Source organism: Mycotypha africana (genome assembly GCF_025528875.1).
Source record: "Mycotypha africana strain NRRL 2978 chromosome Unknown BDF20scaffold_5, whole genome shotgun sequence".
NCBI classification, from domain to species: domain Eukaryota; kingdom Fungi; phylum Mucoromycota; class Mucoromycetes; order Mucorales; family Mycotyphaceae; genus Mycotypha; species Mycotypha africana.
In genome coordinates, this window is record NW_026515729.1 from 1,265,369 (window position 1) to 1,291,150 (window position 25,782).

Below are 25,782 nucleotides of genomic sequence, written 5' to 3' on the forward strand. Positions count from 1 at the left end.
CTCTTATGTGGGGTAGTGAGATTTCTTCTCTACAGTTTTTTTTTTGTATTTAATTTCACAGTTTTTTTCGATTAAAATCGGAAATACCTCTTAGCAACTTTGAAAAAATCGAGTATATTTATGAGAAAAAATATATACACATTTTAGATAACTTTTATTATAAATTCAGACGTACTTACCAAAAATTACCCAAATTGTTATCGAATTGTGAGTTTAGTAAATAAGGTCGAAACAGTAAGCATTCGACCTTTGGTTATACTTTATGAATATATTACAACTTACACTGTAAGGATGTGTGAAGGAGTAATACCAATCACACATGTAGGTCTCCTTAGAGAGATGTTTTTGGCAGCATTGACGTCGCGATTCCAAATTGTATTACAGTTTTATACTGCCATACAGCATGTACTCTTCGCTTTAACGTCGCTGTCGTTACATTCTCCAAATGTCGAATGCTTGCATTTATTACATCTAGTCATATATTCATTGATGGAGCAGATTTCCACCTTTTCATTTTCACCATCAATAGGTACTTTTGCCTTCTTGTTCGGACACAGATTGCTTGTAGGCCATACATGTATGGCTTGCTTACAGGACGGATACGTAATCATTTTCGTTGTTTTATTATCAGCTTTGAATTCTTGGAGAGCTTCTTTTTTTACACCTTTTTTGACAACACTGGCTTAGACGAAGAAGCACTCGAAGAATCATTGTATGCCATTGGTTTTAGTGTGTGGGTAACTGGAGCAACGTAGATGACTTGATAGAGTCATAATAAGATAGTCTTACCTATGTGCAGCTTGGGCCTTTATAAGGGTCGTTCTGAACTGGGAGGCGTTGTTTGCCTTTCCACTTCTATTTAAAAGAAAGAAAGAACGCTGTGTGTTCTATTGTATATCGCGTTCCTTTTTTTTTTGTTGTCAAAAAATTGCTTCATTGACAACATCACGATCAACTGACTCGATAAGTGATGGCTCTTATCAACTTACACCAAAGTTCTGAAAAATCATTGCTATATACAGACAGTGGCGTATCTTTGCTTCTCAGCTAGTTTTTTGATGTTATAGTATATTTAATATATTACACAGGATAGTTAAGCGCGCTGGTTATTGCTCTTGTTTCCTCGTCACCCCTCCGTTTTTATAATGCCCTGAGTTCAAATTCTAAAAAATTCATCTCAAACTAAATTACCACAATCTTAAAAGTATCTATGCTATTTCCAAAATCATTATTCTGTTCGTCTGAAGCAAACAGTATGAAAGTCCGAATCAAAATTAAAAAAACTCTATTTTTAGGAGTCGGTTTTCTTTTTTTCAGGAACGATGCCAATTGAATAAATGTTTGGATATAATTCTCGTGGACTCATGAAATATCCTAGAATTCCAACGAAATTGTAAATGGATGTGGAGTTCATGACTATAATGCTCTGTATGCGATTAGATTCTGCCATCTAATTCATGTATCTCTGCTTCAACGTCATCCTCTAAATCATACGAGCTTCTATTATGCAACTGTGTATAAGCACCATCTGTTGTTGAACGTCGTCTACGTCGTAAACACGAAGACACTTTATCAAGAAGCAAGCCGCATTCTCGTAGATTGGGAATAGAGTTGGGTGATTCTATTCTTTCCATTTTGGCAGTGTATTTGAGTACATCTTTTACTGTCACGAGACCTTTAAGTTTCCCCCGTTCCACTAACAATACAACTCTTGGGCCTAGTTGTTTGAACATGTCTATCACTGTTTCGAGGTATAATTTGGGATGGACTGTGATAGGTGTTTGATCCATATATGCACCAAAATCGATAACTTCTGAAGAGCCCTTAAGAATGTGCTCTCCTGTCGTACTCTCATCATTATTTTCGTTATTAGGTTTACTGTTATCCTCATCATCTGTCAATTCGATATCTGCTAAAATTTCTGTTTCATCGCTATCCGGCGTGAATCGACATACAGTATTGTCATGGGCATTTTTGTTTAGTTTTGCTTTCTCTAGATCGTCCAGATGATACGTCAGATTACTATCTTCTGTCAATGCCTTGTATCCTATTACTTCCTTACCAATCAAGTAGCTCAATTCAGAGCGGCCAATATATCCAATCAATACCATATTTTTCGAGTCATCAACTACTGGAAAACCTTGGAAGTTTGTGTTTTCTAAAATGTTCTCAATATCACCAAATGTCATCCCTGCTGCTGTCATAACAGTCATATCGTCTTGCATGACATGAGATACTTCACGTCAGTAAAAATATTAGTTTAATATACAAGTTTCTCTTTGTGGAACAAGCCAGTAACGAAATCTTTTCTATTTTTATTATTCTTACCTGGCACGTTATACACCTTTTCTTCGTCACCCAGTATGGGATATCCGTTCAACTGAATTGCACGGTCAGCAATACCGCCAGTTCCAAACCAATCTCCTACGGCACGAGTGACCATCAACGCAATCTATTACGGGTTTAAAATTCACGTTAACAACTTATGATTCGTAGCAACATCATCATACTTGAAACATACCATAGTAGGTAAGATATAGGTAATTTGACCTGTCAATTCGAACATAATAACGACAACGGACACTATTGATTGATAGGTATAGAAGATTTGTTTCACTTTTCGTTTGAAAAGATACTCTTTGGTCATATTTTACAAAGTTGAAATTTTACCTGTTATTCTCATAACACCACTATATTTTGTAAAATTGTCTAATGTCAACTTTCACGTCTTTGCATTTATATTTGATCTGTAGACTTACCATAAAGCCGCTGCTGCACCCAAAAACGCATAAGTACCGGGGGTGATACACTATAATTGAACAAAGTGAGATGCTTGGTTCATTATGAAAAGATTGTTAACATTCTTACTGGCATATCAGGACGACAAGAGGCAAATAAAAAGAATTCCGGATCAGCCCTATAATAACTAATGAGTTAATGTTCCTCAACATAATTTATTGCATCCTTTCAACCTACTGATGCCATGACTTGACGAGTAGACCAACCATTCTACCAAATGTTGCACCAATAGCCATGGAAGGAACGAAGATGCCACAGGGTACTCTCGCGCCGTACGACACAATAGTACCAAAACAACGAAGTATAGTAGCAATTAAAAGTAAAACAACCATTCGTTTTGTTTCTCCAGTTCTATACGATAGTTTGTAATATCGGAAAGCATCTAAATAAGTATGGTTGTTTTAATTGTTCATACTGGCAAACCTTTACACTTACTCGCATAAACCGTAATAGTTGTCTGTTCCGACACCTTCACATTCTCTGAACAAAATACCCATTATTTCGGTCATATCCGTTCGAAGAAATACATTAGGATAGGCTAAAATGGCTGTTATGAATGCCAGAACAGCAGCTTCAACGACCGGGTAGTTCTTTAAGTATTTCTTTCTGAATTGAACTACTAATAAGTTATATTTGATAACGAATGCTCCGTACAATCCCTAGGATGTCAAATTACCATAAGTCCATTACTTTCTAGGAAAATTGACTAAAAAAAATGCCACTTACCCCAAAAAGGCCAATGAACACAACAAATAAGTATTCAAAGAAATGCCATTCTCTGTCGTAACTGACTTGGAACATGACGAGCTTCCCTGTTCGGAAGGGATTCATGGCTTGAAGAACAATTGTAGCTATCATGGCACAGAAAAAGCTTTTCCACATGGTTCTATTAGGAAAATGATTGCTCATCTCTTCTAATGCAAATATTACGCCTCCAATTGGCGAACCGAAAGCTACAGCAACACCAGCTGCACTAGAAGCTGTTAAGATTTCTCTCATTTCGGCTATTGTAAAAAGTTATTGATCTTTCAACGTTAGAAAGTGACCTACCCTTCCTCTCAAGATTTACTATATAAATATACCTCTGCTCGTCTTGAACTTCTTAAAACATCGCGCTATAACGTTGCCAACACAACAAGCCATATGTACTGATGGCCCTTCTTTTCCTATAGACAAATTTGATGCTACCGACATTGTCTAAAAATTGAAGCTAATTAAACTTCATACTCTCACCTATATTCTTCTTGTTTGATCTTACCAAGCCAATACTTTTCATAATAAGGGTTTCGACGCCCAAAAAGCCTTTCATTACAAATCCACCTAATAAGCATAGCAAGCGTTAGCTGGCTGGCTACTGAACTAAGATTAGTTTACATACCAATAATGCATTTGATCTCTGAAATACCAGATCCAGCAGCATACGGTGCAAACTTTTTCACTAAATAAGCGCAAGTTGTTGCAAACAATGTCTATAGTGTCTCAATTTAGAATAAGTATTCACAACTTTCTTTCTTTTTCTTCAACTTACAGCCCATAATATGTAAAAGAACCATTTTACTACATAAACTTCCGGTCCAAGATGTACAAATTCACTCCAAGACGTCCAATCAGCACAACTACCGCTATCTTTGTAACATGGTCAATTATGCCAAGATGAATACTACTTCATTCTATAAAACCTTGGCTTACTATCTTCCATTTCCCAACAACAGAACTTTTCATTCAACCACCATGCTGTTGAACAATATCCTTTCTTTATATCTGACAGCCAATCTGTAACAATTGCAATCAAAGCTGATAACAGTCCAATCCCTGAGCCTAATTATGTTGTATATGTGTACATAATTTTTGAGAAAAGAGAAAGTCGAGAAAATACATCAGTACAAAGCCTTACCGATCAGCAGAACGACGAGCCAAGATTCAAAGTTTTCAAACGTGAGCTGCCACCAACCACGCCAGGATTTATCGTTAGCATGCGAATTGTAAACAGCAGATTGTCTATATCTCTCTAGGATGGCATCTTTCACCCAATCTACAAAGGTGAATTTGTTGAAGGAAAGTTGTCTTAAGAATTTTATGCAAAAGCTCCTGTTTCCCTAATTTTTCTTCTTCTATGCTTTTTTGTTGTGTACTGAAAGAAAGGAAAGTTTACCAGTTGTAGTGAAGTCTTCATACCGCTTTATTTGAGCTAATTCCTCTTCAATCTGTGTCGTTGAATTGTTCCGTCCATGCGAACTCATTTAGAAAATAACCTCAAAGCAGCTTGTGTTATCAACTGGTGATTTATAGCAGGACGAAGCAACAACATTTTTGAGTGATTTTTTTTTTTACTTTTCATTTTTCGACTGCAGCTGAAGGGACAGCTCGATACTGGCTAAATAACACGGAAAAACCTTTCAGCAGACAGCATTGGCACAGAATCAGGTACGTCGTTTGTGGGTAACTGGAAGAGTATGCATAAGAAATGAGGACTAGTAGTTAAATTGTCAAATAGTAACTAACAAAAGCAAAGTTATTATTTATCTTGGGGGTATTTGTCATTAACGGTAATACTTAGTAATGAATAAATAGGTTTGCGGAAACAATAAAAATACACAGGGTTGTCTATAACTACAGAGAGCTAAAATCAAGCTCAATAGCTCTAAAATCAATTTCGCGCTTGACTAGTTCAAAGACCAAGAACCCTATACTTGTTGCAGGTACAACTCTGAGTACAGTACTTGCAAAATCTTGATACAAGAATCTGTGCCAACTAGCACCATTTAATTTCACTTGCGCCTTACATTGTTCCCAGGTTCTTTTGTACAAACTGTTTACAGACTCCTTAGCTGATTTATTTGCAAATTCAGACTGACCTTCTTCAATATAAAAGATGCTGTGGATCTTTGACAAAGGGTGATCGATGATTTGATATGCCTAATATAAAAAATGCATCAGAACCCGAATCGTAAGGAAAAATCTTCAAATAGATGTCAATCTTACAACTGCAGCTGTCGCACCGGCGAGGATAACAAATAGAGGTTCTAGCATAAGTGGTGGTTTTTCGCGTTTCTTGCGAGGCCCGGCCGTGATCTTTGTCTCATTGTCATCGTCTTCTTCCTCGTCGTCATTCCAGTTCGATTCAATTTTTTGTAATGTACTCCTTGAATTCACCTGTAAACCGTACATTTCGTCAAGGAAATAATAATAACCTTGTTGCTTCACCCACTCAAAGGTCGCAAAAAATAATCCGCATGATAAAGAATCCTAATCGGGGAAAGAAATATGTTCAGTATATAACTATGTTCTGATCCATTCTTTTAGCTATGGTAAAATACCTACTCTAGCTAATGTGAGGGTAAAGCCACGATATGCACTCGCCAGTCCCAGCTCTTTCAAAGTTGATTTTGCAAATTGATACATCGATTTATGCTTTCCTTCCAAGAGATCACTGACTTCGAAACGAACTTTCAATGAATCGAGTGGTGTCGCGATAACAGACTGTGCAGCACCTGCAATGCAACCTTAAAATTGTAAAATCTTTAGTCAGAACATATGCTAGCGGTACGATTAATCGATTACACTTTACCAGCCAGAAAAACTGAAGTATAGGGTGGTGGAGGAAAGGGTCTATGTAACTGATAAGCACTGGGTGGATGAAAAATAGGTAGAGTTGCAATGTAAGTTGTATATAAGACAGTTCCTATAAGTGTATTTGCTATCAATGGCGGGAGTATATGTCGCGGGATAAAAGTCCACTACAAAACGTTATTTATACAGGAATCAATTATTTCACCTCAATTGCTTTAGTATATCAGTCAAACTTATTTCTATCGGATACTTACACCTTTTGTTTTAACAGCGTGTGTTATCATACCGATGGAAGTGTATCTGAAAGAGAAGCGTTTTACTGAAGCTGTGTCGATCGGCATTAAGGCTCTTGCCATGACAAGATAATCTACCCTCAGCGGTCGGAAAAGCTTGGAGTTTTTGCAAAAGTTAAGATCTGTCAGCTCCATCTCACATTCAGTTCCAATTCTCTTACTTTTATAGGTGTTCGATAAAACAAATATAAACTCTGCATCATTAACGTTCGAGCAATTGCAGTTGTACCTCCAACAGAAGTAACTTCTTTAGCTTTTTGCTTTTTTGGTTTGAATGGCCGTGCTGTTACGGTTTCATAGGGTGCCTGAATCGAATTTGGCATGATATCTTTATGCAAAAAGTTTGCAAAATGAAACCATCGTTTATTGATATCATCTCTGAGAGGAGAAGCTAAAGGAGAGACAGCTGCTGGTGACGAGGCCATTGCTGATATCTTAGATAGCTATACTGTCTCTGTAGCAATAAACAAAAATAAAATGCACCCACACCCTCCCCCCACATTAACGATTGTAGCGGATCATTTGACCTTTTTGTTCCTCAGCTTTCATTTTGGCCCACCTGCTCATGATGGTAATTCAGGGTCCAGATACAAAAAATGGCAAACGACTTTATGAGTACCTGAGATTCATTCGGGCTTCCAATATTAGAAAAAATCTCGGGCTGAGTGCACAGTCTTTGTGTCAAATTAGAATCCGTAAAGATCCCATTTTTCTGATTTAAAGGAACACGAATACAAATTCATCATTTCGTTTCTGCTTTTTTTTTTTTTTCTGTTTTCCTATTTGACACTTGTAATTTTATAGAAAATGCTTCGTACAGTTTGCAACACTGGTTTATCATGTACGGTCAAAATAATCTCGATTGCTGCCATAAGTCGTATTATACCAATGGCTCTTACAAATGTCCGTCGCAACAATTATTCAACTACCAGTCGTAATTTATTACAAGCCTCAGAAGAAGAAGAAGCAGAAGAGAAGGGAAAAGCAAAGAAAACAGACCATCCGCCAGATGACAAACCTTGGGATGGTGAGGAGCCTGTGAAGCATTCGGTTCTTCGTATGTTGATTGATAAATATCCTAGAACGTTGAGAGTAGAAGGTGCTGCGCGAAGAAATTTACCGCGACCTCAATCCAGCTATGTGCCAGACACAGAACCACAAAAAGAAGAAAAGAGTGCTCAACTGAAGAAGATTCAGCGAGAGCAGAAGCAGAGCGAACTTAGACAAAGCAGGCTGTACAATGCGAAAGAAACAGCGTTTGATTATGCCATATCAAAAAAATACCCCATGGACGAAGAACGAAACATAGTTAAAGATAATGTTGCAAAGTCACAGAACAAAAAAGATATTGATTGGGACGATTGGGACCTCGAAGAACGGCCTAGAAGTATAGAAGAATTGGGCGTATTGTCAGATGCTAGAATTAGAGCAGCGAGAGCAAAGGGTGAATTTGACAATCTACCAGGCAGAGGGAAGCCTCTGAAAGAAGATCCACTGATCAATAATCCTTTTGTCGACAGAACAGAATACTTTTTGAATCGTATAATTCAGCGAAATGGAGCTGCACCTCCTTGGGTGATAATGCAGCAGGAAGTGGATACAGAAGTTTCTAGCCTACGATCGCAGTTAAATTCCGCCCTGAAGCGCTGCGCGAACGAAGTCAAGGACCGTAGTAATGCAACTTTAAGTAAAGATTCACTATTCAAGCAATTTGAGCAATTGGAAAAGCCTTATTTTAGCAAAGAGGTGAATCGCATTAATTTAAGAGTTCGAAGTTATAACGTGATGTGCCCCGAACCTGTTAGAAAGCCACTACTGGAATTTGAGAAAGAACTCCAAGCTGTATTCGAAAAAAATGGATTCAAGTAGCTGCTTTATCTTTTAAACGAACTGAGTTTTTATTCCGTTTTATCTGATTTTCCAAAATTATCATGCATACACTATTTCCTTATTCATTTCCTCACATTGTAATTATTAGTTCTACCAAGCATTCAAACCAGCATAGAAAGTCGTAATTGAGACTGATTGATTGATATTTGTAATACATACAGCTTTTATCACTATCTGACTGTTTGTTATCGATTTGTATGCTTTTCCATGTATTCCCTAATCTTCCATAAAGAGGCCAATCTTTAGACCTTGATCAGTTTACTATTTATGGTTGTCCATCCATGATTTTATCTTTGATACCAACGGTTGAGAAAATAAAGCATAAAAACTAAGGACGGTAGAGAAGGTATCAACTAACGTTTTGATAAGTTGAAAGTTTGGGCAACTCAATTATATGCATTGTGTTGTTCTATTGAGTTAACATTTTCTTTGTTATCAACGTAACATCATTGTACTTGGCATCTGTGCATTGGACTCTATAATCAAAATACTTATCTCGTCATTTATTTTGTTCTGCAGCTTTTCTTATCTAGTATCAGGTCTGCAATATCTTCACCTTCAAGAGCATTATTATTTCAGAACTCTGCATATGAAACTGATGCTTGATTATTGCAAGGGCTCATCAGTTGTTTGCTTGCTTCTAATAAGTTGCGTGCTGCCAAATCAACTTTGTCAACATGAGTATTTCGCCTAGTTACCGATGATAAATTATTACATAAAAAATTGTTACTTAACAAGGAACATTCCCTCTTTCAAATGTATTGCTCATGATTGAACTTACAGTAACCAGAGTAGGAAGAATATTTCGATTACCTTGTATATGTGACTCAATGCTTTTCGAGCTCCATTACAGAATATCGGGTATTGGCGCAAACCGTTACAGATGAAATTGACCAGTTTGTTGCTTCAGATACCATTTCATCAATGATTATAATATTTGCAAGATAGGAACGAACTAAAGCGCCAAATTGCACGATTTATTGTATCTGATCAACTATTAGTATACAGAGCTATCAAGTTTCCGAGGCTTGATTGTTATCACTGGCCAGTTTTAGCAGCTTAAAATCAAATCAAAGCTAAGAGTTTCAAGTATAGAATAATTTATGAGCGTTAGAGTTAACCTTAACCCTAGCTAATTATTTTCCCCATTGCCACTCTCTTCTTTTCACTAAGTAAATCTGTGTGCAAGGTCTACCAAACTGATAAATTACGCTAAAGTATGAGCAAAATAAATGGTGGAAGACTGCACACCCGGCGGTTTCAGCAAAACACATTTCATAAAATGCTTGTAGAGCATAAAACGTCAAGATGAATTAAAGACTAATGATAAATTAATGAGCATTGCTCGTAATTAATGTGCTAAACATATTATGTACGTTGGATAGTGTTTATTTAAAACCCTCAATCTTTACAACGCCAGTTACCTGGTATATTCTCTTGGCCTTTAGTTTTTCTTGGGCTACTTGTCTATTGTACTTATTCTTGCTGTGACATCAGCTGTTAGAAAAGATACGAAATAAATACCTTGTTTCAGCTTTTTTGTTGCGCAATACGTCTTTATATTGCAAAAACGAGCAACCTCAAGTTAATCCTATGAATTCTAGCAATCACATTTTCCTGAGTTCCAAATTCTGGAAAATTCAATAAACATTGTATTATGCAACTAGGCTTTTCGTATGCTAAAGCTATATATGGCTGCTTCAAAAACAATGATTACGAGAAATATGTAGCAATATGAGAAACAATTTTCTAAGGTCTATTGGCTTTTAAAGTGAATGTACTTTTTCACATCTGTTGTGGCAAAGGATATATATCATTGTCTTGTACATTTATTTGCAAGTAACGGCCAACATCAATGACTAGTGTTATGGAAATATTGAAAGAATAAATACTTGATGTATAATCGATGGTTTAGGTTCTTATAAATTGTGGTAAGCATTGTAGCTTACTACACTGGTGGCTTTTTTGGTTGATGTCCATTAGGGGTAAAGTATGTTAAGGTATTAGTTGAAACAGCTGTGTTATTGGATACACTATGCTGCAATTGCGTGTCCTCATGCAAGAAATCAGTTACAAATTGTTCTTCTTTGAGTGTGGACTGGGAAACAATATTGTTGCTACTAACTACACTAAGTTTTTGAATTGGAATAGAAATTTCATTATTAGTAGTTACTTGTTTTTGACGATAATGACACCGGTATAACAAATAACATATAGCAGCACAAGCGAGAACGCCCACAGCTCCAAATATCGATCCCAAAATGATTACAGTTTTTCTAGACGTCTCAGGAGCAGAATAACTGCTATCCTGATTATCTGACATAGTATCAGTAGTTCTGTTATCTTTTGAAATAATGTCTGTTTTTGGATGGCAGATGTTGTCATGGCAGTATGAAGATAAGCATTGATTCGATGATACACAGAATGCACCGTGATCGAATCGTTGTCGACACACAGGAGAATTACTATCAACACCCGTAAAAGAGCAATATAAACCGTGCCCACAATTTCCAAGATATTGATCCAACGGTCGATGAATTGTTCCTGACGGCCAATCAATAACTGATTGTCCTTGCTTTAAAGTCATATTTTCTTTGAAAGGCGGTAGTTCTGGAAACGGAGCTGGCAGACAAGGCTGTAAGTATATGGTTACTGTAGGCCCTGTGTAGACAGGCGCTTTCCTCCTCGTTGTTAGTAACCAATCGTTATCTGTTTGTTGTTGACAGTTCCCTCCAGCTTTTGTTATCACGCACATGTCGCTCTCGTCAGGGCAAGGCCAGGAACAGTTGATAAGCGACAGTTTACGAATCAACTGACATCTGACTGCAAAAGAAAAGTGAAGTAATAGCAATAGATGAAGGGGTATATTTGCCATTAAATCAAAACTGGGGAATTAAGAATGTTTAAGTTGGTCATTTGAGTGAATCATAACGACTTTAAATCTGAACATCAATGAAGAGTCCTACCTCTTCTGTAAAATTTTAATCCGGCGACTGAAATCCAAAATTTGGAAACTCAAGAAGGATCTTGTCGTTTGTAAAGTCGTCAAGATCTTGCAATGTATTGAACAGTGCTAAGTTTTATAGCGTATCGGGTTGTACTTGCAGTTTTCAATTTTGCATAACTGCAGTTGCTTGGGATATAGGGTAACTTGCTAACGATGTGTTTATTACTGTTTGAAAAGTAATGGAATGTATTCTAGAAACTTAGTTTCAGAGACTCGCCTCGCCAGCAAACGATTCTTTTCTAGATTTTATGGAAACTCGAATTACTTTCAACTGACAAGCGACCTCTCTCTGTTTATTATTCTTTAATTCAACCGCAACTTCCAAATAGCATTAAGAACGACTGATTGCAATGGAAGACAGGTTGCTTTACAGCTAGCAATTATACTATATTATGGAAGTCCGTGTGAGTATGGAGCTGAACACTATCTACATTATTTAAGGACAATATATCGTTCCAGTGTTTCGAAATGAGAAAAAAAAAGAAAAACTCAAACCCAAGATATGTAATCTTTTATTCATACTTTTCAGATTGCTTACATTGAGACAACCTAGAACACGCGTGCAAATGTATGAAAATATTCGTTGTAAGTACTAATTATAGCATTAGGTATTTCAATAACTTTCGGTGATAGTACCAATATGTTTTGCTTATCTTTCTTTTTTCTCGCTTTTCTTCTAATTTCTTTACTATCCTTAGTAAATAAATTATTGTAGGCCACTTTTATCTTTAAATAGTCATGTGCTTTCTTTTGATTGTTTCCTAGGACTTTGTGCTTTACAATTTCATTTCTATTTTTTTCTTTTTCCACAGCGAGGTTAGGTTTCCAAACATGATGTTTGTGTATTAAGCATAAAGAAACCTTGGGACCAAGAAAACTGTTTATGTAGTGTCGTCTTTCGTCATGCAATAAGTAAGATATTGTAGTAAACATGTACATAAGACAGTCTCAAATTCACAGTTATTCTCTTTGCGTATTTTAAATACACTAGGTAAATGGTATGAATTGCTGGGCTCTTTATACAATTTTTTGTATTGTTTCCCAAAACTTACGGTAATGCAAATTTTGAGATTAACTTGTCTTACGAACGTATGAGCTTCAATCACGATGTCTCAAAGCTCTTGAAGCTGCCAATGTGAATAGGACATAGGGAATCTTTGAGCTTACTAACTACTTTCTTTTCGTGATTTTACTTTCCTAATTCTTTACCTTCCATATCAATATATTTCTCGCAATTTTGATTGTTAGGGGTACTTGCTACTTTTTTATTGACTGGCAGTTATAAAAAATGTACATAGCTTATCTCAGTGTTTATAGCTGGTTATTCAATTGAATTTGCCTTAACAAATTACTGGAGGTAGTAGGCCCATACTCGATTCATTTGATTGCAGAAAAGGTCCTTGCTTGCGACGTTTCTAAACATGTTATATATAATTACAAAAGTCATCACCTTAAATAAGAAGTAAGCCAAATGATTAAAAAGTCATCATACCTAGTGGTATACATGACATTTTGGAATGTTTGACAGGGCACATATCAATAGTACACTCTTATTGTGGTTCAAATTAACTCTTTAGTTTAATATTGCTCAAAATGTTACTTATGTGATGTATAGTGATTGAACAGCTCGAACAAGTTTAGTTAACTATCACTATGACAATACTTCATTTGACATTTCACACGTAGTACACGGACAAAAAGGTTACCATATTCTTATAACCATGTACAATTTCATACTATCAATAGCCTAGGCTGAACTGGGTTTTTGAACGACGCTCCTGGATTGGCGATCTTGTTGCCTGCTTGATTATGTTCTCTTCCATCACTCTAGTATACTGTACTTAAAGCAGCTGATGGCCGTTTGCTGCTGTTTCGGTCATTCAAACCTTTTTTCCTTTAGTCCTCAGAATTCCGCTTTCTTTTGTTACAGATATGATGACTACTCGTTCATATTATGAAGACAGCCAAGGCGGAATGGTCGTTGAGCAAGGAAATGATGCTATGGATTACATTGAACAAGTTGACCCGTTCATTTGAAGACTCGTATAAGTGAGTATTGCGAAAAGCAAGAAAATGAACTATTCTCACTTCAGGAGGACTTAGAAAAGCTTGTTATTGATCTGGAAGGTATAATAACCACATTCAAAACAAAAACAAAGAGTTACCATAATTACTATAATAAGGTGCTTGTATGCGGGTATTATCGGTAACGAATTAAAAAAAAGAGTTTCTGATCGTATTTGACACTTTTTCTTCACCTGGATAGAGGTCTCATCGAGTTATCCAGTAACCGTTTGATTATGGCAAATTACAGTAGAATTGATGCAGCAGAAAGGTACATCTCAACTGACTTTTCCTGGTGTTTTCATCATATTATTCTATGACAAATTCGTTTGAGAAGTATTGAAATTAGATGCAATTGTTTATCATTTGATCCATGAATTTAAAGCGTGTCTCTGCAACATCAAAATCATTTGAATTATTAGATCCGCACCAAGAAAAGTAAACACACAGAAGGATACTGGTATAAGCCATTAATTAGGAAACACGAAAATACTGAAAAGCAATGTACACAAAGTTGAATCAAACAATCCAAAGATTCGCAATCTTTAATCTCAAACGGAGGTCACTTAGGTACGGAACCTTAGCCTATCATAGTTATACAATTTCCCGGAAACAATATGACAACTGTCATCCTATTGAAATTGTCTCATTGCTTTCCATAAGGTCTGTGAAGTACTGAATCGAACCAAAAAGATAGTAACAAAATTGAGGACAACATGTCTAATAGGAAGAGGCACATGCATTGTTCAAAATTCTTCATTATTTTTAATATTAGGCTTAATTCTTCTTGAGCGTCCTTTGCTTTTCAGCATGTTCAACCAGTTTCTTCTCTACAAACATACCCTAGAGAATAGCGTCGAAGAGAATTAGCATGTTTACTTTGCATGTATGTATTTGGCTTCTCTACCTTTCTCTTTCTCACTGTATCCATATATTTCTTCGCCAAGTTTTCTTTATCAGCTTTTTCACCCAAGTCTTCTAATTCTTCTTCGGTTGTTGGTACCCAGAAGGGATCTTCATCCAGCATGTCAAATCCGCTAAAGACAAGCTGAGGACTAGCTGCACCAGATGTTCTCTTTCGAATTTCTAAGATGAATTAAAAATAAAAGTGTTTACTAATTATATCTTTCAGAAAAAAAGAACAAATTTAAATTTACCATCAGAAAATCCAAAGCTTTCAATAACAGGCAACGATGCTTTGATATGCCAGAAGGAGGTACCTTCTTTCAAGTCTTCTGAAACAATTTTACCCTTTCTCTTTGAAATTACACCGTACACACGACCCAAAACCTCCGCAGAAGCTTGAATGTCGCAAGCATACATGGCCAACAACAGGCGAGGGGACCAATCCAAAAATCCTTGTCTATACGCTTCTTTAGCTGCGGCGATTACTTGTCCTTGAATAATGTGGAGTCTTGATCGAACTATACATATCGTATAAATTGAGCACATCGTGTACATTTGGAGATGATATGCTAAAAATCATAAATTAAACAACATTACCATCAACGGATTCTCCATTTTGCGTAAAGAATTCTTCAGGGTGAAACTCAACGCCTTGAACAATATAGCAGACACCCGTCATTGGTTCTGCGCACAAGGGACCTGCCAACGTTGACAACTGGAACCCTGTTTGAATGTTGAAATCAATATCCAAAATGGACAATTCACTAGCCTGCTGTTCCTCTGTAACCTTAATAACTTCATCTGCATGCTCTGGATAGAACTCTAAATTTCTATTAGAATCAACCTGAAAGAATGGCTTTCGAACGTATCCAGGAATGCGATTAATTAACATATTAGAACCAACACGTCGAGGACCAAACGCCCAAATTTGATCCACAATGTTCTCTTCCCAATAATGAGCAAAGGGACCACCTTCTTTTCTTGCTTGAGCAAATTCTTCTCGTAATGCATTTTCTAATTCTTTGGGAGATAAGAGTTGATTCATGCTGACAGGGGCTTCTGATTGTTGATGATGCATTGTATCTTCCATTTCGTCAGGCTTTTGTGACTTTTTGGCCAATTTTTCATCCACAATGACCTTAATAGAAGCTGTGTGCTTCAATAAGAACTCAGTTACGCGAGCAGGTAAGGGAACGGCTTGAATCTTGAGAGTCAAAAACTTTGAACTCAACTTTATCTCAGACAAACCTCGCGGCACCATGATTCCTTCCTTTTCTTTATTTATCGGAAGTTCGCCCCGTACAATACTTTCTCTGAAGGGCACAATAGGGTCAGACACGTGAATGTCAATTTTGGCAAAACGCTCCTTCAAATCACGTAGGCATCTTTCAAGATGCAGTTCACCAGCTGTTAGAATGACATGTTCGCCAGTTTCTTGAAGTAAGACTTCAACACAAGGATCAGCTTGGTTCAGAAGACGAAGGCCTTCCACAAGCTTATCCATTTCTGTAGGATCCTCAGGCTCCAAAGCAACACGAACAATGGGAGCTGTGTCCATTTTAACGCCAGCCATGTTACGCACATTTTCCAACGTGCTGGCCAAAGTACCGTTTTTTAAAATATGGCCTTCTAGCCCACCAATACCGAATACATTACCAGCACTTACTTGATCCAAAGCTTCCAAATCACGTCCCATTATCAAATACAAATTCTTGACTGTAATCTCTGAGACGTGCTCATTAGGATGCTCGGGATCATACTTTGGTCCCATCACATACAATTTTTGCCCCACACGAATTGTACCGCTATAAAGACGAGCGAAACCAATCAAGCGTTCACCTGTAAGGTCCTTTTCTTGTTCACCTTCTGCATGACTTAATTCTGCTTCTTCTTCTTCCAGTTGTAGTTTATTTAATTGGTCTAATGGAATCCCTTCACCTGACTGCTCGAGCTGTGCACGAGCAGCTCTTAATGCACGTTGTTGTCTACCCCTTTCTCGTAATTCTTCAACGGTCATTTGCGTACGACGATTCTCCGGTAGAAGAGCAACGGGAACGGCAAACATTTTGCTGACATAGGCTACAGCTGGAGCTGATTCAGATGCATCACAAGCGTAGAGGGCCCTTTCTACTTCATTGGTAGGCTCTATTGGTTCGTTGTCGTTTTGCTGGACGTTTGGATGCAACATTTTCGAGATTCGCTGAGCTTGAGCGTCTATGGGTGGTGGTAGTTGCCCAATGATAGCTAACAATATACAAGTGGACAAAGGCAGCCATTGTGAAAAGATAGCGCTAAGGAGAATTTGAGGATCACGAGAGCGTAAATCTCTTGGTAAAACTTTGATATTTAATGCATTAACAATCTTTTCGACGCGTTCACGGTCCCTATTGATAATAACGGAATGACAGTAACATAGTCAGATGAAAAGCTATAAATGACTTTAAATCAGTACACATTGTCTTACGGTTGAACAACGACACTGCCATAGACAGCCCATATATTTTCAAGAACAAACTGAACAAACATTGGTTTTAGATTTCTTCCTTTCAATAGTTTTGGTGGAATGACTCGCTTGTTTTTTGGGTCGAAATAATATTCACCCCACAAGCATTTCTGTAGAACCTGCTCTTTGAAGCCTAGTTTTTTTGCGTAAATAGAAGCAAATTGTTGCACCCTACAAAACACGGTATTTTAGTTGATATAGAATGTACTGGCCTATTCATCATATGTGTGTACCTGAAAGCCCAGCCATCCACTGCACTTGCAAAAATAACATTTCCTTTGGCCGGATCAAAATAAATGTGAGAATCATCGCGTTCCTCCATGCTCCAGTCATAGACTTTATTAGTGTCAAATACTTCGTCTTCCTCTTCCTCTTTTCTCTCCTTAGCTGCTGCTGTCAACTTTCGTGCTTCATCTTCCATTAGATCGCCTGTGAAAAACGTAGCCATCACTGCATTTACTTGTTCTAGGATCTTGTTGATATGAATATAAGCTTCATGCGGCGTCATTTGTAACTCCACTATCAGTCTATCCATTTTGTTAAATACTAAAATTGGCTTCACTTTATCGACCCATGCTTGACGCAACACAGAGATAGTCTATTATCATTGCATTTCAAAGACAATAAACACATGAATTGCAATCCAACTTTTTTTTTGTCAAAATTGTTGTCGCTGTTTACCTGCGTACAAACGCCTTCTACCACATCTATTAGTACAAGACCACCATCGCATAAACGTGAGGCCGTAGAAACCTCTGTAGAAAAGTCAACGTGACCGGGCGAGTCAATTAGATTGATGAGATATTGACTTTCAATTGTTTTTTGCTGCGGTTCTTTTGGACATGAAATTAATGCAAAACGAACAGAAAAAGGTCGAACTGTCAAAAAAATTTCCAAAAAAAAAGGACGAACAAAAAGAAACACTTTGAGATTCTCTCTAACCTTCACTATTACTGATGGTTCTGACAAGTTTGAAATATAAACTGATCGCACTCGATTCCATTGTAATTCCTCTTTCTTGTTCGTCTTCTCGAGAATCGAGATATCTGACTTTGCCTGCCATTTTTGAAGAAATGATACCATTGGTTGCTAAAAGTGAATCGGATAATGTTGTTTTGCCATGGTCAACATGGGCCAAAATACAAATATTTCTGATATTTTTAGTATTCTTTTGGAGTTTTGAAAGCTCTGCTGGAGTAATGGCAGGCATTCTAAAATCTAGGTACAGCGATGTTGTAGATCTGTAAAGGAAATCTTTTTCCTTCATTTTTGTCGAACAGACTTAATTGTACCATCCCTGTTTACACTCCGCACAAGAAATTCAAATTCCGTCATAGTCTTATACCTTAATCATAAAATGAGACTGACTGTGCCACAGAGACACTTGGTTTCTACTTTGATCGTATGATGTAAGAAGTATACTTTTTAGTGGTAATTCGGGAAAGTTCTCTGGCTGCGGTTTCTAATAAACGTATGAATAGATTAGAGAGCACATACTTCGAATATTGATCCCTACGTAAATTTATGATATAGTAGGAAAATCTACGGGAAGAATAAATTTCAATCCCATGCGAATACTCAATTACAAAGGATGTTTATGTAGAAGCTAGCTACTTTTATAGGTGGCTGGTTTTTAGGCTTAGTAGTGTCCTTCCTGAAGACTTCTTTTTTTTTCAGTAATGATCTGTTGCACATTTTCCTCATCACTAGGACTCTATTTTTGATAGACATCGAGTGATGTGCCCGCTGTATACAGGTGTTACCGTTGTTAGTCACCTTCAAAGAATTGATAACAACAGCTTAATGCTAAGAGTCAGCTTTTACACAATCTTGGTTTTTGCAAAGAGATACCGAGTTTGCATGACCTCTTGTTTTTGTGTTTGGGCTATTGATGTTGCTACCCTATTCTAGCAAGCCCAAAAGCGGATGGCTATTGGAATGTTCTTTTGTCAAATGTGCTAACCGTGTTAACGCCTAGTTAAGTAGCGAGCTATCCGTTGGAAGCAATTTTGAATCATGCTAAAAGAGCTTGAAGTCAAACATGTGGTAGTGGTAAAACTAACGTATAAATGTTATATCTGTTAGTTATGAGAAAATATACCACTAATAGTCAACAGTCAGCCGCTTCATATGCACAAAGTTCGGGGTAGAGAAGTTTTGTAACAAGTTTTTGTGCCTAGCGTTTTCTTGAAATGCTTATTAAACTCTTGTTTACGAAGCACTTCAACACGAGAGTTTTTGCTTTGTAAATAAATATCAATTGTAATCAATTACTATATTGATTCAATTAACGTAAATGATTCCAGTTACTTTTTGAAGGTTCGGAATAAAAACCAACATTGTTTTGCTAATTCTGAATACTTGGAAATAGTTTCAACTAAATGATAAAAGCGAAAATAATATGACAAATGAGCTTTTTGCTATAAGAACAGCATAAATAAGGGGTAACTTCTAAATTACAGCTAGAAGACTGTGCGGTATGCTGAGAGGGAACTACTTGAGAAGTAGGAAAGTAAAGAATGCTTTAAGCCTCTACTATGGACTGCTTTTGTAACTGTAAGAATAGGTAGTACTACTAAGCTACTATCATGTATTGATGTCGTCTTTATCAAATGCTCAGCAGTTGTTTGTGCTTGGTGAACCATGAAATTCCGGAGACAGAGTGAAATGTTCCGTTCGTTTTGATACTGTCATGACATGAACCCTTTTAAGCTATTACAAGGACTATAGCTGAAACATGAACGAAGATTATAAATTCAAGACTGTACTGTTAGAAAACTCAGGATCATTCAGTGTTTGCAATGACGTGGAAAAAACAAACAAACACAGTAGCATATGCAATCATTGGTTCCTGGGGATCAGCATGTTGCTTTGTGCCAATTTTCCTTACAGTTACTTTATCATATCGATGAGTATATTTGTTTTAGTAAGTTCACAAGTTTTAGATATACTTTTGATAAAGATTTTTGAAAGGTGTTTGATCTCGTGGGGCTATGCAGTGAGCAGCAACAAGGAAGACCTTCGGAGACCCCAATGGTAATACCGGCTTTACTCATGCAATAAAGCGATAACAATAATAGAGTCACAAAAATACCGTATATTAATCATTGCTTACACAAGGTGGTTAAAGGCGAGGGAAGATAGGAGATAAAGGAGCGACACGGAAGGATATAACCTCTTGTTCCATTTCCATGTAGCAAAGAGTAATATAGAGCTGCGTACAACTAGCGTGAGTTTCTGTAATATTTGATTATGCCAGCAAAAGTATTTAGTAAAGTGTACATTTGGCCAATTGCTGGTTAGAGAGTTCGATACAGTTATCTGTGCGAATTGAAAATAGCTACCATTTCAGGAATAATCTAATCAAAAACGAACACCGACGAAGCTGACTTCAACAGGTCAGTATGCTAAGTGCTTTGCTTTTCATGTAATGCGCTACAACTTTATGTATGGCGAGGCCAAGAATGTCATATTTTTTTGTCTCCGTCTGGATCATTCCTTTCTCAGCAAAAGCATCATTCTTAAAGAAATGATATCACAGCATTTTTTGTCTTCACAACATTCAGCCAAAAATACAAATGAAAAAAGAAATAGAGTCCTCTAGCAACTGTTTTTCTTCCTGTTGCTCTTCGTTTTTTATACTTTATAGCTCCCATGTCCCCTACTTCTATCATCACGGCACAGCCACAACAACAATTGAACAGCAACATCGGTCCAACAAAAGATAACTTTTTTGCTAAACGACTCATTGTTTGCTATGACAGTGACACAGCAATTGTACAAAATGTTCTTTCAGTTTATGATGAATTTTTGTTACAATTCCCTGAGTGGGTTGGCCAAACAGCTCTGATTTTTTTCACCAAAACGCCTGTGACCTTGAATAATCATCACAGCAGTGTCTATTTTTATTACTGTTTGGATAAAGAAACACGAGACACATTGGCGTCTTTGGCTGCCTTGAAAATCGCTTTGAGCAAAGATTCGATAGTATCAGCTGATACGCAGCTCTTCGATACCCCTACGTTGATCTCGTCCTACAATACCATTTGCTCTTCTACTCCTTCTTTACAAGAAGAAGGAAGAAAGCAGATCAGGGTGGATATTCTTGATTATGCTGGAGTGGCCAAAGTATTGAACAACGTACTCGTAAGTAACAATGTCATCGACGGAAAATAGACAACAGTGACATGGAGGGGAAGGACTTGTTTAATTTGGTAGATTTTACGACGATCCTCTTCCTTTCCACTACTTGCTGAACTTCTATCTGACTTTTTCTTCTTTGACTCACTCTCTCTCTCTTTTGCTCTTCACTTTTTTTTTTTTACTTTTCGCAAATTCACCTATAAATTATCAATTATATGGTTTGGAAGACAACGCAACCACTCAGTACACCAGCGTTGCTTAGTGTATACAAAAATGCGAAAAACCGACTCTTCTTATTCGATTACGATGTAAAGTAGCCATCATTTTATACATTGCGTCAACCCATCTCAGTCTTCTTTTCTCACTCACAAAAATTTGTCATCTATTATAGGGCACGCTAACACCCATTGTTCGAAATCCTGAAGATGCTCAACCTACACCAACGTTACTGCAATATCTTTCACAACTGTGTAAGGATCCCTCCAACACCGTTTGGGTCATTTCCGGCAGAGATCAGAGATTTTTAGACACTTGGCTTGGGAAAATTCCTCGTTTAGGGCTGAGTGCGGAACACGGTTCTTTCATGAAACAGGCGGGATTAAATGATTGGGTTGACATGTTGAAGGATGCAGATATGTCATGGAAAAATATCGCCTTGCAGATTTTTCAAAAATATACCCAGGCGAACCCAGGCACTGTTGTTGAACAGAAGAAATCTTCTATAACTTGGCATTACCGCAATGCACTTGATACCATTGAAGCGTAAGAAGACACACGTGGTTTACTTTGCTGCACACGCATGTTCATAGTTGTGCATATCGTTGTTTGTGTTTTAAAAATACTTGCATTTTTTTTTAGTGAAAAACAATCTAAACTATGCCATGAAGAATTACTGCAAATTCCAGGTGTAGATATTTTGATTGGCAAAATGAATTTGGAAGTAAGATCCTTGTTAGTGAATAAGGGTGAGGTTGTCAAACGTATCAAACAACAACAGCCAGCGATAGACTTTGTGATGTGTGCGGGAGACGATCAGACAGATGAAGATATGTTTCAAGTGCTTAAGGAAGACGAAAATGCTTTCAGTATTTCAGTCGGACCACTATCGAAAATTACATTAGCCAAATACTGTGTCGAGCATAGTGAAGACATAGTGCATATCCTTGGCCAACTAGTAGAAAGTCCAAGCAACTTATAAAGTTGAAAGTATGTCATAGAAAGGGAAAGGTTGTGATGAGAAGGCTTCTGAAACACAGCAGCATCATACCTCTGTACAATAGACCATCACGCATACATAGATATACACTGCACTGAGAAAAAAGGAAAACTTTCGATATAACATTTCATGAGCCTTTTTTTAACTTGTTCTTCTTCTTTATTTTTTGTTTTATTTATACATCCTCTTGATAATCATTCAATAATAAATAATGTCGATTTCTTTTTTCTTTTGTTTTTTTCTACCACAAACAATGTATAGTTTGGATGCCATCAGTACCAAATATAGAATTGTTTGCAATGTGACGATGATGACATCTGGGCGGCTTTAGAAAAATGATCAACATTTTTCCCGTCCCTGTCTTTCTATTTCAAAGATTGCGGTGCACAATCAACGAATAAAACAACGTATATACAGCTACTCTTTGTCGGAAAACCTATACGTCTCTATTCTAAGGAAACAAGAGATTTGCCTCACACTCTTTCTATCTAGATAACCACGGATTGCATAAATTTTTCATTGCTGTTGCTTCTGTATTAGAGCTCAGCGTCGATCTTTTTTCGCGTTCTAATGTCCGCGGGTGATGTCCCTCAGGTTTCAAAAGCGATGCCTGAATTTTGAACATGCCAGATAAATTGGGACAGATTTTATGTCTGCATTCGATTGAACGATCAGTTTATGTATAAATATCGTAGTGTAAGCAAAAACGATTCATAGAAAAAAATGATAAAAGTTTGTGCAAAGAAAGATAGAGTTGCTAATAAAATGGATATTATCTAACAGTTTCATAAAAAAAGAACTATAGATATGGAAGCCTTATTTCTAGAATGAACGCCTCAAACTCCTCTTGCTGCGTCTACGCTTGAGGGAGGATGAACAAGATCCTAAATTAGTCCAAACATCAGCAAGACCGCCAGGAACATCGTTCTGAGTCCACCATTTGGCTTGCCAGAGACTTCCTTGATAAGTTACCCTATTACCATTTGTATAGATGTTAGAGGAAGACCAAGCACTCACACCTGCACAGTTACCGCCTGTAGAAGTAGTAGTAGGAGTAGCAGATGTGGTTGTCGTGGATGTCTTTGTGGTAGTGGTAGTAATAGACGATCTGGTAGTGGTAGTACTGGTAGTAGTAGTAGTAGTCTTGCTAGCACTGGTGGTAGTGGTAGGGCCGGAGCCTCCTGAACCAGAACAAGCACTGACTGTAGGTTTCGAATAGAATGTTGTCAATTAGTCATTTGCCAAAGCGGGTTGCCTGTATTAAAAGAGATACATACTAGGAGACCAGTCACTGTTGACATTATTGGAGGGTGCTGAAGATGCGTACCATTTAGCCTATCAAACGGAATGCAAATGGTGAGAGTCAAGTTTAATTCTTAAAGCAATGCCCCTGACAGGTTATACTTACAGTCCACATATAGCTGTAAGGGATCGAAAATATAAAAGTTTAAATAGTTAGTCATCCATTGCCTATTGATGACTTGTTGGTTAAAAAGCATTTAAAATAGTTACCCACTATAAAAAAGAAAAGGGAAAAGGGAGTTAGGTATCAGCGGCAAATAAAAGAAAAGGTGGACCTGTTAACGCAATATACTTTACTTGTAAGAAACAGTTGTACCGCCAGGATACATAGTGCCAGCAGAGTAAGCAGGTGCAGTACAAGCAGGATAGGTAAAGCCTCCGTCACATCGCTTTCCAGAAGCAAGAGCAGATTTTACTGTATTATCAATTCGATTGTTCTTATAGGCTTGAGAGGCATCTACAAGAGCGTACAAGAGCATATGCGTTAATTCTCCCCATTTTTACTACATCATTTTACTGAGTTCTTACCCCAGAACATAACACCACCAAAGCTAGGGAAACTGTTACGAGTGTTGACGGCAATTTTTGACAAAGTAGCAGCATCTACGTATCCTCCGCCCGCAGCAGAAGAACTAGCAGGGGCACCGATGTAGATTTTGACATTAGGGTTAGGAGAAACTGTACGAGCCCAAAGGTCCCAAATACCGAAATTCCACTGAGAGGCAGAATTATAATTTTGAAGACCACAGGGATTGTTATCTAATACAGCATTTATGTATACATACGAAACATTAGTATAGGATCACTCCTCGTCATATAAGTGCTTTTTGTTTTTCATGAGAGCTAATACTTTACAGAATTGTACATAAACAGCGTCGAAGGGATAGCCGTTCAACGTCGTTTGTAGGTTGGCATCAGGATAAACACATTGAGGAGCGGCTGTTACGTAATATTTCTTGGACGCCGATTTAAAGTAACCGTTTAGCTTGTTAAGGAAGGTTACATAATCTTGATTTTGTTTGTTTCATTGCCGATTCAGGGGTAACAGGTCCAAAAAATAAAAAAAAGGGGGAATTTGAGGTCAGATCTGGTTCCAATAAAGCGTTGACAGTGTTACTTACGGTTGGGTCCACCACCTTCAATATCGAGATCAATGCCATCCAGAATAGCGTCACCAAAGGGACGTGTGTTAGATTTACCGCCAAAGAATAAATTCCACAGGGTATCAGCAAATGAAGACGCTTGAGCATCCGATTGGAAACCAACACCGCCAGTAGCGCCACCCAATGAAATAGTGACCAACTTGCCTTTACTTTGACAATATTCAATATCACTCGACAAGTTTTGACAATTTGCCAAGTTGCTGCCAGGAAAGGTAGCGTTATCCACACTATTACAATACTAAGGCTCGAGTCAGTAACAACGATAGTTTGTCCAGGAAGTAGAATTCAAATAGAGAGGACCGTCAATTCTTACATTTGCCAAGTTGATTTCAGGCTCACCATTTTTGCCGAAAAAGGTTGTCAAGAAAGCAATAGGTAAAACGTCGACTGTGTCATCATTGCAATAGAACCTGAGCGGCTGTTGCCATCCTGAAGGATCATTGCCATTAGCAGCACCGTAAGAGTTTTGTCCCCAATCTGACGGAACATAGAATATCAGTAAATCTCCTTATAGCGATGGACTTGTTACTTTTACTTACATTCCACAATATTGTTATTGCATTCGTTCTAATAAGTAAAACGTATGTGAGTTTATATAGTAATTGGCATTTCTCGACTATTGAAGAATACATGTCCTTACATTATAAGCAGCTGCAAGGCCTGCAAATGTAGCAGCTAAAGTAGTCAATACTATGCTTCTCATCGTTTCGGATTACAAACCAATTGTTGTCAATTATATAAAGGTTGAATAATGAAAGAAGAGCTAGCGAAGAGAAATAAGAAGAAAAAGTTCTGTATAATCGTGTAAAGGCTCTTTATAGGAAATTTGGGAATTTCTCAACAAGCTTACTTAATAGTGGTTACAGCTTTGAACAAATTTTCAAAAAAAAAAAAAAAAGAAAATTCAACTATTGCAATATAGCCCA

The 25,782-nt window shown here is 37.4% G+C and overlaps 9 protein-coding genes across 9 annotated transcripts; 4 read left to right on the plus strand and 5 right to left on the minus strand.

Annotated features, from left to right (window-relative positions):
• Nucleotides 1-189: 189 nt before the first annotated feature.
• Nucleotides 190-677, plus strand: BDF20DRAFT_869879 (uncharacterized protein; the record flags this gene model as incomplete). The annotated part of the gene is made up of 1 exon (XM_053081021.1): nt 190-677. A coding segment is annotated over exon 1 (382 nt), but the record flags the coding sequence as incomplete, so codon positions are not given.
• Nucleotides 678-1,436: 759 nt separating this feature from the next.
• On the minus strand, nt 1,437-5,039 carry BDF20DRAFT_819416 (chloride channel; the record flags this gene model as incomplete). The annotated part of the gene is made up of 17 exons (XM_053077456.1): nt 1,437-1,909; nt 2,024-2,236; nt 2,329-2,452; nt 2,522-2,583; nt 2,671-2,690; nt 2,760-2,809; nt 2,869-2,917; nt 2,977-3,150; nt 3,235-3,458; nt 3,526-3,803; nt 3,882-3,996; nt 4,058-4,119; nt 4,178-4,268; nt 4,328-4,425; nt 4,489-4,617; nt 4,694-4,831; nt 4,952-5,039. 17 exons carry the CDS (start codon nt 5,037-5,039, stop codon nt 1,437-1,439), a joined length of 2,388 nt encoding a protein of 795 aa, XP_052936434.1.
• A 370-nt stretch (nt 5,040-5,409) lies between these two features.
• On the minus strand, nt 5,410-6,985 carry BDF20DRAFT_913059 (mitochondrial carrier domain-containing protein; the record flags this gene model as incomplete). The annotated part of the gene is made up of 6 exons (XM_053084022.1): nt 5,410-5,715; nt 5,782-6,045; nt 6,121-6,302; nt 6,368-6,536; nt 6,624-6,758; nt 6,824-6,985. 6 exons carry the CDS (start codon nt 6,983-6,985, stop codon nt 5,410-5,412), a joined length of 1,218 nt encoding a protein of 405 aa, XP_052936435.1.
• Nucleotides 6,986-8,039: 1,054 nt separating this feature from the next.
• On the plus strand, nt 8,040-8,501 carry BDF20DRAFT_787447 (uncharacterized protein; the record flags this gene model as incomplete). Its single annotated transcript, XM_053076127.1, has 1 exon — nt 8,040-8,501. A coding segment is annotated over one exon (462 nt), but the record flags the coding sequence as incomplete, so codon positions are not given.
• A 1,745-nt stretch (nt 8,502-10,246) lies between these two features.
• BDF20DRAFT_869915 (uncharacterized protein) lies at nt 10,247-11,478 on the minus strand. Its single transcript, XM_053081022.1, has one exon. The coding sequence runs from the start codon at nt 11,425-11,427 to the stop codon at nt 10,501-10,503; it is 927 nt and encodes a 308-aa protein (XP_052936437.1). The 5' UTR covers nt 11,428-11,478; the 3' UTR covers nt 10,247-10,500.
• Nucleotides 11,479-14,400: 2,922 nt separating this feature from the next.
• On the minus strand, nt 14,401-18,242 carry BDF20DRAFT_906108 (P-loop containing nucleoside triphosphate hydrolase protein; the record flags this gene model as incomplete). The annotated part of the gene is made up of 8 exons (XM_053083234.1): nt 14,401-14,466; nt 14,531-14,709; nt 14,781-15,047; nt 15,127-16,913; nt 16,994-17,203; nt 17,266-17,630; nt 17,714-17,865; nt 17,975-18,242. 8 exons carry the CDS (start codon nt 18,240-18,242, stop codon nt 14,401-14,403), a joined length of 3,294 nt encoding a protein of 1,097 aa, XP_052936438.1.
• A 3,148-nt stretch (nt 18,243-21,390) lies between these two features.
• Nucleotides 21,391-21,941, plus strand: BDF20DRAFT_819539 (trehalose-phosphatase; the record flags this gene model as incomplete). Its single annotated transcript, XM_053077467.1, has 2 exons — nt 21,391-21,483; nt 21,567-21,941. 2 exons carry the CDS (start codon nt 21,391-21,393, stop codon nt 21,939-21,941), a joined length of 468 nt encoding a protein of 155 aa, XP_052936439.1.
• Nucleotides 21,567-22,620, plus strand: BDF20DRAFT_869939 (trehalose-phosphatase-domain-containing protein). Its single transcript, XM_053081023.1, has one exon. The coding sequence runs from the start codon at nt 21,975-21,977 to the stop codon at nt 22,371-22,373; it is 399 nt and encodes a 132-aa protein (XP_052936440.1). The 5' UTR covers nt 21,567-21,974; the 3' UTR covers nt 22,374-22,620.
• A 445-nt stretch (nt 22,621-23,065) lies between these two features.
• On the minus strand, nt 23,066-25,730 carry BDF20DRAFT_869943 (glycoside hydrolase superfamily). The gene is given in 12 exon segments (XM_053081024.1): nt 23,066-23,593; nt 23,669-23,726; nt 23,800-23,812; nt 23,977-23,979; nt 23,991-24,150; nt 24,222-24,452; nt 24,549-24,701; nt 24,815-25,094; nt 25,170-25,333; nt 25,396-25,423; nt 25,497-25,619; nt 25,707-25,730. The coding sequence occupies 11 exon segments, from the start codon at nt 25,557-25,559 to the stop codon at nt 23,214-23,216; spliced, it is 1,533 nt and encodes a 510-aa protein (XP_052936441.1). The 5' UTR covers nt 25,560-25,619; nt 25,707-25,730; the 3' UTR covers nt 23,066-23,213.
• Nucleotides 25,731-25,782: the final 52 nt, after the last annotated feature.